Source organism: Seriola dumerili, unplaced genomic scaffold (assembly GCF_002260705.1).
Source record: "Seriola dumerili isolate Sdu_G_001 unplaced genomic scaffold, Sdu_1.0 BDQW01000091.1, whole genome shotgun sequence".
NCBI lineage: Eukaryota > Metazoa > Chordata > Actinopteri > Carangiformes > Carangidae > Seriola > Seriola dumerili.
The window spans coordinates 3,091,327-3,103,419 of record NW_019174346.1 but is presented as its reverse complement, the minus strand read 5'-3'; the positions used below and the strand labels follow the sequence as shown (position 1 = coordinate 3,103,419).

At 40.5% G+C, this 12,093-nt stretch overlaps 1 protein-coding gene across 1 annotated transcript; it reads left to right on the top strand.

Annotated features, from left to right (window-relative positions):
* The first annotated feature begins 398 nt into the window (after positions 1-398).
* On the top strand, positions 399-11,745 carry gusb (glucuronidase beta). The gene is made up of 12 exons (XM_022745741.1): positions 399-670; positions 1,662-1,847; positions 1,940-2,121; positions 3,099-3,241; positions 3,404-3,591; positions 4,838-4,990; positions 5,170-5,348; positions 6,966-7,112; positions 7,670-7,754; positions 9,203-9,379; positions 9,460-9,595; positions 10,314-11,745. Exons 1-12 carry the CDS (start codon positions 455-457, stop codon positions 10,463-10,465), a joined length of 1,944 nt encoding a protein of 647 aa, XP_022601462.1. The 5' UTR covers positions 399-454; the 3' UTR covers positions 10,466-11,745.
* Positions 11,746-12,093: the final 348 nt, after the last annotated feature.

Sequence of the window (12,093 nt, the reverse complement as noted above, 5' to 3'; positions counted from 1 at the left end):
GCGCCATCTTGTGTCATGCATGCTCTGGTGCAGCACTGAGTGACGACTTTAAACCAGTGGTGAGAAAATTTTGATGAATGTGAGTCCTCTTTGTGTCTTTTCCTTTTACGGCCTTGACTATAGCCAGGCCGGGGCTTTTAATTTGGTGGGGACATGATGCTTCAGATGCTTCCTGTGAGCTATAACTTCCAAAAATATAAATGTATATTAAATGTATTTTACATTTATAAAATAATCAGTTTCGCATTACATTCACTACTGGGTGGGGCATAATATGGTGTTTTATAAAATGTTTCATTATATTGGCTATTTTAGCGGGGAATTTCCGACTGTATCGGAAGGCAACGCAAGAGGCGAAGCCGGTCACGTGACTGCAGAATAAATCATGTGACTGGATGAGCAGCGATAACCGCGGAGTGTGTTTGAGACTGGGAGCTGAGACTTTTGGTCCAGCATGTCTCCCCTTGGAAGACTCGGGCTGCTCGGTGCCCTGTGTCTGTGTTCCGTGTTTGACGCGGTGTGTCTGCTGGACAGCGGCATGCTCTTCCCCCGGGAGTCCTCCTCCAGAGAGCTGAAGGAGCTGAGCGGGCTGTGGAGCTTCAGGGCGGACAAGTCCGCAAACAGGAACCAGGGCTTCGAGAGGGCATGGTACAAAAGTCGCCTGGCAGAGGTGAGCGGGACACAATGAAGCAGCTCGCTGTTTGTTTGACAGTTGAAAAGAGTCCCTCAAAGTAACTCACAGTCATTTTCAATCAGGTACATTTAAGACCAACCAGTCCTCCAACTAAAACAATCATATAGGTCGTTTTTTTTCAGCCCTCTGATATGACCCATGGGAGTGTCTGCTGAAACAGCGCCCCTCTACTATAATGGTCATGGCTTGGCTTGGCAGTCACTAAAACTACTTGGTCAGGTTTAGGCGCTAAAACTACTTGGTTAGGTTTACTAACTAGTTGGTTAGGTTTAGTCACAAAAACTACTTGGTTAGGTTTAGTCACAAAAACTACTTGGTTAGGTTTACTAACTACTTGGTTGGGTTTAGTCACAAAAACTACTTGGTTAGGTTTACTAACTACTTGGTTAGGTTTAGTCACTAAAACTACTTGGTTAGGTCTAACTACGTGGTTAGGTTTAGTCACTAAAACTACTTGGTTAGGTTTAACTCCTTGGTTAGGTTTAGTCACTAAAACTACTTGGTTAGGTTAACTAACTACTTGGTTAGGTTTAGTCACTAAAACTACTTGGTTAGGTTTAACTCCTTGGTTAGGTTTAGGTTCTAAAACTACTTGGTCAGAGCCTGTAAACATCATGCAGCCAGTGTATGGGCTGAAAACACAGCACACCAGCTGCAGCTGCAAAACACCAAGTATTTTAAAGTCTGCACAAACTTGCTGCCCTCATCACACTAACACTGTAAGTCCATATGCTGCAGTGATATTATAGGTATGACTTACTGCTATCAGCCTCTTACTGTCATACCACAGAACTAACATCATTATTTACCATCTCATGTCCAACATGATATCACACTCTCATGTTCATATATCTTACTCAAACATGGTATGATACCATGGTCCCAACATGTATGGCTTTTGACCCCTTAAAATTAAGCAGTCTACTTTGTTGTGAGGTTGTGACCATGGATGGTTTTATTTTCCTAGACTGGCCCAGTGATTGACATGCCAGTTCCTGCCAGCTATAATGACATCACCCAGGACCCCACACTAAGAGATTTCATTGGCTGGGTGTGGTATGAGCGAGAGGTAGTGGTCCCTGCCCGCTGGGTCGCAGATGAAGGAACACGAGTGGTTCTCAGAGTGGGAAGTGCTCACTATTACTCAGTGGTGGTGAGTATCACGTGTATCTTCCCAGTCAGCTCCACTCAGAGTTGAAAAATAAAAGTCACCTGCTTCTTCAACATCTGCCTTTACCTTCACAGTGGCTGAACGGGGTGAAAGTGACCGAACATAAAGGTGGCCATCTTCCTTTTGAGGCTGAGATTGGCAGTTTAATCCGCAAGGACCCAAGCACGCCGTGCAGGATCACCATCGCTGTCAACAACACTCTGACCCTGGAGACTCTTCCTCCAGGAATCATCCAGCACATGGACGACCGAACCAAGTAACTTCTCTTTATAGCTTTAATTAAAACACTGATGTGATACTAAAGCTTCATTAGTGAAGTCATTAGTTATCTTTTCAGCATTTAGGTGATACATCCTTTTCCAAGCTTGATCTGAAGCACAATCTTTAAACACACCATGACCCTTTCACATTAAAACATCTTTTCAGTTTTTTAATATCTTTTAAAGTTTATGAGAAATAGCAGTTATTAATGTCTTTTTTCAGATTTGAACGTTGGTGAACAATCATTACCATTACCAATTAATCAGCAAACTATATTCATGATTAAGCGACTCATTGCTTTGTCTATGAAATTTCAGAAAGTAGTGAAAAAGTGCCCACAGTAATTCCTCAGATCCCAGCTCGACTTCTAATAGTTTCTTTTATTTAATAAACAATTATAAACTCAGAAATATTCAGTTTACCACCATATATAACAAACAAAACAACAAGTCCTCACATTTCAGCGCCTGGAGACAGTGAATGTTTTTGGTATTTTTGCTTTAAAATGACTGAAACAATGAATTGATTATCAAAATAGTTGCCAATTAATTGTTTTTTGACTTTGACTGTGACTTTATCTTTACTGTATACCCATTTAAAAACTGAGAAGACAGTTCAGCTGCAGTCAATCATTACGCTTCAACTGTTTTTAGTGTTGACACAGTGGTGACACTTCAAATTACATTTCAGCTGCTTTCAGCTCTTAAACCTTAATTTAAATGACATTTCTCTTATTTTATTATGTCTCCTGTCACTTCTTGCACTTCAACTCCTTTCTTTGCTTTAACTTTACTTATTACTGTTATTCTAATACATTAAGTAAAATGCTATTTCCATCGTTGTCAACTGATCTTTTCTTTATTCAGAGAACTTTGCTTTTTCTAGTTTATGTAGAATTTGGATGAGATTAAAATGGTACAGTTTCCTGTCGGTGAGTGTTCATGTAATGAGGAAAGTGTAATCTCTCATCAGGTATCCTGCTGGTTTCTTTGTGCAAAACATCTACTTTGATTTCTTCAACTATGCTGGGATACACCGCCCTGTGCTGCTGTACACCACTCCTCAGGCGTATGTGAGTGACATCACTGTGGTGACTGACTTCTTGGATAACACTGGTAAATAAATGCAACGAAATACAATGTAACAACTAATTAATTCGATTTCACAATTATAAAGTGGTGACTTATTTAAAAACCATAGAGTGAGTGAATATCATCAACATCTGTCTGATAGTTTATGTCTGTTTATTAGACCTTGCTGTTTCTCCTGTGTTTCAGGTCTGGTTAAATACCAAGTATCAGTCCAAGGTGCTACAACAGCCACCCTGAAGGTCACTTTGATGGACAAAGACAGACACTGTGTCGCCTCCTCCAGCGACCAATCTGGAGTCCTCAAAGTGGTGGATGTCAAGCTGTGGTGGCCATACTTGATGCATGAGACTCCAGGTTATCTGTACTCTTTGGAGGTAAGACATGTCGAAGTGACTTCTTACCTAAAGTTTCAGATTCCTGTCACATGAACATTGTGACCACTGGATTTGTGAGAGTGGTCAGAAAGAATCGTCTTTTATTAATTCTAGTTTGTCGGTGTTTCATGCCGTCAACATTTACCACCAGGAAGATCAACACTGCATCCTCCACTTCGTGGTCAAACTGAAGAGATATAATTATAACATGATGTAAAACTTACACAGTTATGCTGGAAATAAAGCATCAGGAACGTTTTAAAACAAGGATACAAAAGACATGTTTCAGTAATTCATAACTTTGATCATTTAATGCACAAATTAATTTAGGATATATCATGAATTTCTGTTACTCATCGTTAATAAATAATCAAGTCACTATGAGTTTATATGATTAGTTAACGCATAATGGATCATGAATCAATATATAATAATTAATTTAGTTCATACATTCATTTATATGCCACTAAATTATCTGGAATCCAGTTACATAGAAAAGGGATTTCAGACCCAGACATTTATATGTCTGCCTGAAACAGAACACGTCTGTTGTCATAGAAACATGAAGCTGGTTTTGACTTGTAGTCAGATGCAAACATCCACCTGTTTCTGTGTGACCCAGCACTGAACATACTCCTGACACAGATTCTTCTTTCTTGCTTCGTTACAGTTAAACCGTTGATATAAGCCTAAACTTTCCACTGATTCAGCAACTGGAACCCGCCAGATGTTTTTAGTTTTAGTGCATCGTTCTCTTCCGTGCTGACAAATATCTTTGTGTCAGCAGCTTCTACACGTTTAAATCTGACTCTCATGAGAGCAGCTTCTGTAATCACATAAACTCAGTCTATGTGAAGTTTCTGTGCGGCTTGAGACAATCACTGCTGCTTCTAATGGCACCTGAAAGTATCCTAAAAGAAGTCTTGACTGTAAATCTCTCAAAGTGAAATAACCTAGAAACAGATGTTCTAAGCGACAGTACCAAAGGTGTTTTTTTACACCTACCAGTAATGTTTTGCTTATAACTTTACCTTGTGTACGCACATGTACTGTACATGCTGGAAAATGATCATATGTCACTTGGTTGTTCTCGTCCTCTGATCCTCTACAGTTGTGATTTCTGCAACACTTTACGTTGTGAACGAGCTTCCTAATGAGCTGTTTTTGTTGGGAAGAGTTTCACTCAGCGGAGTTATCAAGAAAATAAACATTTCTGAAATTGTCACTCGTTCTCCTCGACCTCCAGGTTCGGTTGATGGCAGCCGATGGGAGATCAACGTATGAAGATGTGTATACTCTGCCGGTCGGCATCCGCACTATTAACGTTACCAGCACCCAGTTCCTCATCAACAACAAGCCCTTCTATTTCCATGGAGTCAATAAACATGAGGATGCTGATGTGAGTACCACTAGAGGGAAGCAAAAGCTTTACCAAAAGACAAAGCAGCATACCTGTTCTAACATTTAACCTAGCCAGCACCTTCAGACAACCTTTTACATATAGACATGTACAGGACAAAATGTGCTGGATCCAGTTCAGTAAATTAATCCTCATCTTCCGTTCACCTCGTGCGTCAGATTCGAGGTAAAGGCTTGGACTGGCCCCTGATCGTCAAGGACTTTAACCTGCTGAAGTGGTTGGGGGCCAACTCGTTCCGCACCAGTCACTACCCCTATGCCGAGGAGATCCTGCAGATGTGTGATCGCCACGGCATCGTAGTGATAGATGAGTGTCCGGGAGTGGGCATCAAAGACATGTGAGTGTCTCTGTGAGCTTTGGCTGTGTTTGACAGTTCAGAGCAGCATAAACATCTTACTTTGAAAACCTCCTTTCTGCTGTTAAATTAGACAGGGTGATGGTTCATATATAATGTGTTGCTCTAAGTGAGAACAGTCGAATGCTGTTGAGAGATCCTGCCGACTCACAGACTGGACGCACCCACACACAAAACAATCTCCATATAAATTTAATCCAGTTACAACTAATTAAAACAGTTTGCTTCAGTTTGATTTGATCAAAAACAGGCCAGTGTTTTCAGTCTGTCAGTTAAATGTCTGTAGGTACAGATCGAAATCACAACAACCACCAGATGATGTGACATGAGATTTGGTTTGTTTGTTTCCTCAGATTTATGCTTCAGATTAAAGCTTTCACTTTTTAATATCTCAACATTTACTCGACAGAGTAGCATGAAGTTTGGTACACACGTTCATGTCCCCATCAAAATGAACTCCAATCACTTCGATGATCCCATCACAGGTCAAAGTCAGTTTGTCCAAAACTTTGTTTTTTGACCAAATACCTCCAAAACGAATGAAATAATTAGCCTCAGCTGTACTTTGTTTAGTGCTAATTAAAGACAAGGTTCTCACGGGTCCTTGAAATCCTTTAAAATTGGGGAATTGAGAAAAAAAACAAGTAGACAAAAATTTACACTGGGCATTAAAAGTGCTTGAATTTATATATCTTGTGCAAAAATATAAATTGATGTTAGTAAACACGCTGCGTGCTGATGTCTGCATGTGTCTCCCTCTGTCTCTCAGCTCTTCCACTTGTAAATAAGTCTCTGTCTCTGTTGCTCAACTTACACAACATATTGATTTGCTGTGCTGTTGGAGAAGGCGAGAGAACACCGTCTGCTGTAACTGATCACTGTAACAGCACAGCTGAGAAGTGTTCACACATTCAAGCCTCTTTTTCTCTTTAATTGTTGTCTGTGAGCTTCTGCACAGTCTGCTGGTTCTCAGTATAAAAATTATTAGTTTTAACATGTTTGGTTGTTGAATTTGAGGGAATTAGGCCTGGAAAGTCCTTGAAAAGTCCTTGAACTTGACACTTAAGAAGGCGTGTGAACCCTGTTAGAAACTGTTAGCATGCTACCAAACTGAACTAATATAAGTCATCATGATGGACACAACATCTGCTAAACATCAACATGTTAGCATGCTGCCGTTAGCATTTAGCTCAAAGTCCTGCTGTACCTGAGTACAGCCTCACAGAGCTGCCAGCAGGACAGTAGCCTCATAGTCTTGGTATTTACTTGTGTTGAGGATTTGTGTTAGGAGGAGATCTCTTTACAGCCAGTGTGGACAGGAGGAATCATTACATTCTCAACATACATGTGTGCATGTGAATATCATTTAAAACAGACTTGTGTGAACCTGTCCTTCAAGATATGAGATAAATACAAAACATTCCTACACAGAGTCATGAGACAACTTGTTGTTTTAATCTGTCACTGATCAGCAGAACAGCTGTCAGGTGTCTCCACTGTTCTTACTTACAGATGTTGATGTGTGTGTAACCTGGCATGATGATGAATCATGGTATGGTATGGAGTGATGGTATGTTTGTCTGTGTCTTTTGTACTTAGTCGAAGTTTTGGAAACGCCTCCCTCAGCCATCACCTGGATGTCATGGATGAGCTTGTGCGTCGGGACAAGAACCATCCGTCTGTGGTCATGTGGTCCATCGCTAATGAGCCCGCTGCAGAGATGCCCCCTGCTGAATTTTATTTCAAGTGAGTACTGAGCACTGCACTGAATGCATCCACCCATTAAACTGTTCACACTCAAAGTGACTGTTGGGGGTTTTTTTTATCTTTATTTGATAGTTGACAGACAAAGAACTGAGCAACCAGGACGCTCTTGAAACCTGTAAAAAAAAAAAAAAAAAAAAGTAAAGCATTTAACTGTCTGTGTGTCAGTAGCAGAGGTTCTGGTTTGTTTGTCAGTCGCAGCCTATCCCTTTTCCCTGATGGCTGGAATGCAGTAAGAGTAGTCATGAAGCCGCCCTGAACACCAACAGCTGGAGCTCAGTTATGGCCTGAGGCCTCAGGGAGACAAACGGGGCGAACAAACAGTGGACCTGCCAAACCGCCGCACTCATTCAGAGAGGCGGTGAGGTGTGAATGAAGAACAAAGCACAGTTTCTTTGGATTACATAAATATAACAGGACAGTTTGAATCGACTGTTAGCGGTGCCATCGTTGTGATTATTCATCATCATGTCGATGTAACGCACCTGAACACCTCACACGCCACGTTCACTGTTCAGTCACCTTTGTTTTTCTTACAGGACCTTGATAAAACACACTAAAGCTCTGGACCCGACCCGGCCCGTCACTTACATCACTGACAGTAACTACGCTCGGGACAAAGGGGTGAGTTTTTACACCACTCATCACACAGTATCCACAGTAACCAACCTGCAAACCTGCACAGGACATCGGCTCTCATGTTTATTATTTGGAATATTTGTAGTAATTATTTTTATTGATGCAAGTGTGTGACTTTTTATTTGCAGTGGGAGTGTAAAAGGTTTTTGTTCTTTAGTAAGAGTAACAACACCGACTGGAAATCTTGTTTTCGCGAACTTATTAACTTGCTGCAGTGATGTAGGCGTGCACTTCAGGGCGTGTCAGTACCCCATGACATCACTGTGGGGTCTGGTTACAGGTGTAACGCAGTAAACATAGTGTGAGATACTAACAGTTTACATTTTATGGTCAGATATGAAACCTTTCACATTTTTTATCATTAATGAGCAAATATCAAATGCTTGATAACAATCATTTTAATCCTTCTCATTTGGTCTGAATTGTGCATCAACATTTTAAAGCGCTTGAAAAATTGGTTTAGAGTCTTAACGTTGAATATTCATGACTAAATAAATAAATATTCAAGTTCAACTTTGGAGAAAACATGCTTTGTCACTATTACATAATTGAACTCAAATAATCTGCTTGATCTGGACTGTGGGTGTGGCGTGATCAGATTTGACTGATTGTGCATGAACAAACAGCAACATGTCTGTCATCAGATTCTGATTCAAAATGCTAAATCCTGATTGGTGCCCAGAAGTAAGCGATGTGACCGTTAGCCCCACCCACGTCGAGTAAAATATCCAATCACTCAGTTGGAAGGTGATGCAGAAACATGTTTTTAGGCACTGATGAAGTATCAGACACATTATACTGAAATGTTCTAAATGTTCTAAACGATATTTCTGAGTAAGACTAGTCGTGTGCCTCTCAGTGCTGCAGGTCAGATCATGACACGTGACTGAATACATGAACATAACGGCCTCTAGTGAATCAGATTAAGTGCCAGATGAACAATAAGGGATTAAAAGTGGAGTTGTGGAGGTATCTGTCAGAGTTTTATCTGTTCAAATTCTGAAGCTGTGCTGTGTTGTGTCCTGTGCTGTGAGGAAAAAGCTTTCAGGGCGATGTTTGTAGCTCAAAGCCACTGATTAGTTTGGAAAGGTTTGTAATTTGGCAGAGTGAATACAGCACCTCTGAATTCACTGTTCAAACTCTGACGGACAGACAGACAACACATAGTTCCTCATATTTGCAAAGGTGTAAAAGGCAAAGACACAATGTCACATGAATAATGCTACATATTTTTTCTTAATAGCTAATTACCACTAGTTGAAAATTCCCTGTGTGCACATGAATGAATAAATGAATCTGTGAGAAGTTGATGTTATTGTCACTATCAGCCTTTATTTGTAAATTTGATCCAACTGTGATTAACAACATGAAAGTCACGGATGTGTTGGAGAGTATCTCTACAAGTCACGTATCATCTTTCGTCTTGTCCTCAGGCTCCTTATGTGGATGTGGTCTGTGTAAACAGTTACTTCTCCTGGTACCATGATCCGGGACACTTAGAGGTCATCCCCATCCAGCTCAACACTCAGTTTGAGAACTGGTACGGAAAGTACCAGAAACCCATCATCCAGAGCGAATATGGAGCAGATGCAGTGTCGGGGCTTCACAATGTGAGGATTCACAAACATACACACAGTATTTATATTTATTTTTTGTTTGCTCATGAGGCAGCTTGCTTCTCACTTCCCAGGATCCACCCATGATGTTCAGTGAGGAGTATCAGAAGATAGTCCTGCAGAACTACCACGACGTGTTCGACCAGAAGAGGAAGCAGTACGTTGTCGGTGAACTCATCTGGAACTTTGCTGACTTCATGACTGCACAAGGTACGACAGACACACATCACAACGACCTGCAGAGCCTCAACTGTCAACTCTCCCAGTTTATAGAGAAAAAACACACCCTGCACTGAACAGCTGATCCTGAGAGGGACACACTGGGGGGGGGGGGGGTTCTCACTGTCATATCATTAACCTGCTTATTGCGTGGACATTGCTGTGTAGGAATCATGTAGCTTACGAATCATGCTCCATGTAAACATAACATGATCCAGACCTGCACCAGGAACTCTTCAATATCGAGAAAAATATGATGAACAATACTAAAATACACTGTACAGAATATTACAGAAAATCAGCAGGTTATATTTTCTTATTGCAGAACTATTCAGCTGTAAAACATATCAAAGTACTTTTACTTATTGTAATGCCGGCTGTCAATGTGCACGATAAGTTGTATAATAAAGGAAAAGTGATTTAAAAATAGAGTTAAAATAATAATTGGATGATAAAACCTGGTCAGGACATCTGTAAGTGACACCTGCAGCTCAGCACAAAACTGAGACTGGGAGTCAGAACAAACCTGAGGTCAGAACCATACAGGAATATTAATGACCTGGTTAACTGGTTAATTAGTAACCTGGTTTCTTTCTTGTACATTATAATGATTGATGATTATTGAGCATATAAAATTACTAATTGTCAGAAGTTGAATAAAGTTATATTTAAAATATTATTATAATGGAAAGATGTCTCGTGTGTGCAGGGATCACCCGTGTGGTGGGGAACAAGAAGGGTGTTTTCAGCAGGCAAAGGCAGCCCAAAGCAGCTGCCTTCCTCCTGAAGGAGAGGTACTGGAGACTGGCCAACGAGACGGGCAGACTCCCCCCATGGACCAAGTACCCCTGCTCGCTCTGACACCCGCCGCTGTTGGGGCACCCGGTCCAGGACGGCCTCGACGTCATGTGAGCACTTTGCCTTGTGGGAAAATGCTGGTAAAATTCAGTCAGTTTCAAATCCAGTGTTGAAAACTTCATTTGAAACCATTTCAGTGTGTGTGCACCTCAGGTCAAACCACCATGAAACACAACTTAGCCATGCTATTCCTGTGGTCTGCACTCATCAACCACCACCACCACTACATTCATGTTTTTAACAGCAATCTGGAAACATATAAAATGTTTTTGTTGCTGATTTACAAAGAGCTTCATCATTCGAAGAATTCACAATTTCTAATAGTAATTGTGATATGGTTTCCTGAGGACACACCCGAGTTTAGACTGAGGGGGGGGGGTTCATTTAGTTGTTACAGGATATTCTGGCACAGATATGAGGTGGTGTGTTTTAAACTGCTGTCATAAAAAGGTCAGGTCAAAAACCAATCAAGGCCTTCTGCATCAGAGATTAGCTCTGACCTTTTCTCCAGGCAGATCACATGAGCTCACCTGGCAGACAAAGGACATAACTTTACAAAGATACTGTGCAGGAAAGAAGGTCCCACACTAGCTCCTCTCCTGCTTCCTCTAAGGAAAGAGTAACGATCAGGAGTTTGATAAAACACCGGTGCTGGAAGTCAAATCTGGGCTTTGTGCCAACAATCTGATCTGACTGCGTGTTTTTAGGATTCTTCAAAAACTTTATACATGTAACGTTAATGTGGATCACAATGCTGAATCTTATCATAAAAGTGCTTTATTTTTATACATATATGAAAATCAACTGAAGAAAAATCAATTTTGATATGAATCAAGTATTAAAGAGAAAACAGTGAACAGCTCTGTTGATGCAAACAGAGGCTTAGAGGATTTTATCATTTTCAACATTACTGTCAGAGCAGTTCTGTAGAGCACGCTGACGTACACGTTACAGTCTTCATGCTGTCTCTCCAAACCGCTGTGACTGGATGTTTCCGCTCTCAGACCTTTGGGTGCCGCTGTTTAAACTAGAGGTTGAAGTGACGTGTTGATTGTTGACGGTGGCGTTACTCTAATCTTTTCACTGTCACTATCTGCTTGTGCTTTTGGCCTCATTACATGATTGACCTTTGTGTTGTGGGCAAATACTGAATATTCAAATTCCACTTTTCTTTTCTTTTCAAACAGAATATTAACTTACAAGACATTTAATGAAGTTCTTTCATTTGTCATCATGTGAGAAGCAATAAAAAGCCTTTTCGGGCACTTTTTTTTTCTCTCGTTGCAATGCTTTGTTTGGATTTGTTCCAGCTGTTATTGCTGTTTACACAATAATTGTGTTTCATAACTTTATTCATGTGTCATTAAACACGCCATTCTTTTAAACATTAAAACTAATCCAATAAACTGAATCAGGATCAGCGCTGATCCACATTCAATACTTTTTCTTGGTCACACTGACATCAGTTCATTTAGCTACTGGAGGGAAACTGTATGTTTTTAATATCATGTTCAATAACATTTTATTGCTTCTGCATCCAGTATTTACTTTGATGATTAAATCTGAATCCTTTACATTGTTCTTTGCTAAAAAAAAAAAAAAAAAGACAAGATAAAATACCTGATAACAAA

Bases quoted from the DNA above. Each gene is read 5' to 3' on its own strand.
- gusb (XM_022745741.1), top strand. From the start codon at position 455: ATGTCTCCCCTTGGAAGACTCGGGCTGCTCGGTGCCCTGTGTCTGTGT. The intron at 4,991-5,169 runs GTGAGTACCACT...CTCGTGCGTCAG, and splicing joins ATAAACATGAGGATGCTGAT to ATTCGAGGTAAAGGCTTGGA. The intron at 9,380-9,459 runs GTGAGGATTCAC...CTCACTTCCCAG, and splicing joins CAGTGTCGGGGCTTCACAAT to GATCCACCCATGATGTTCAG.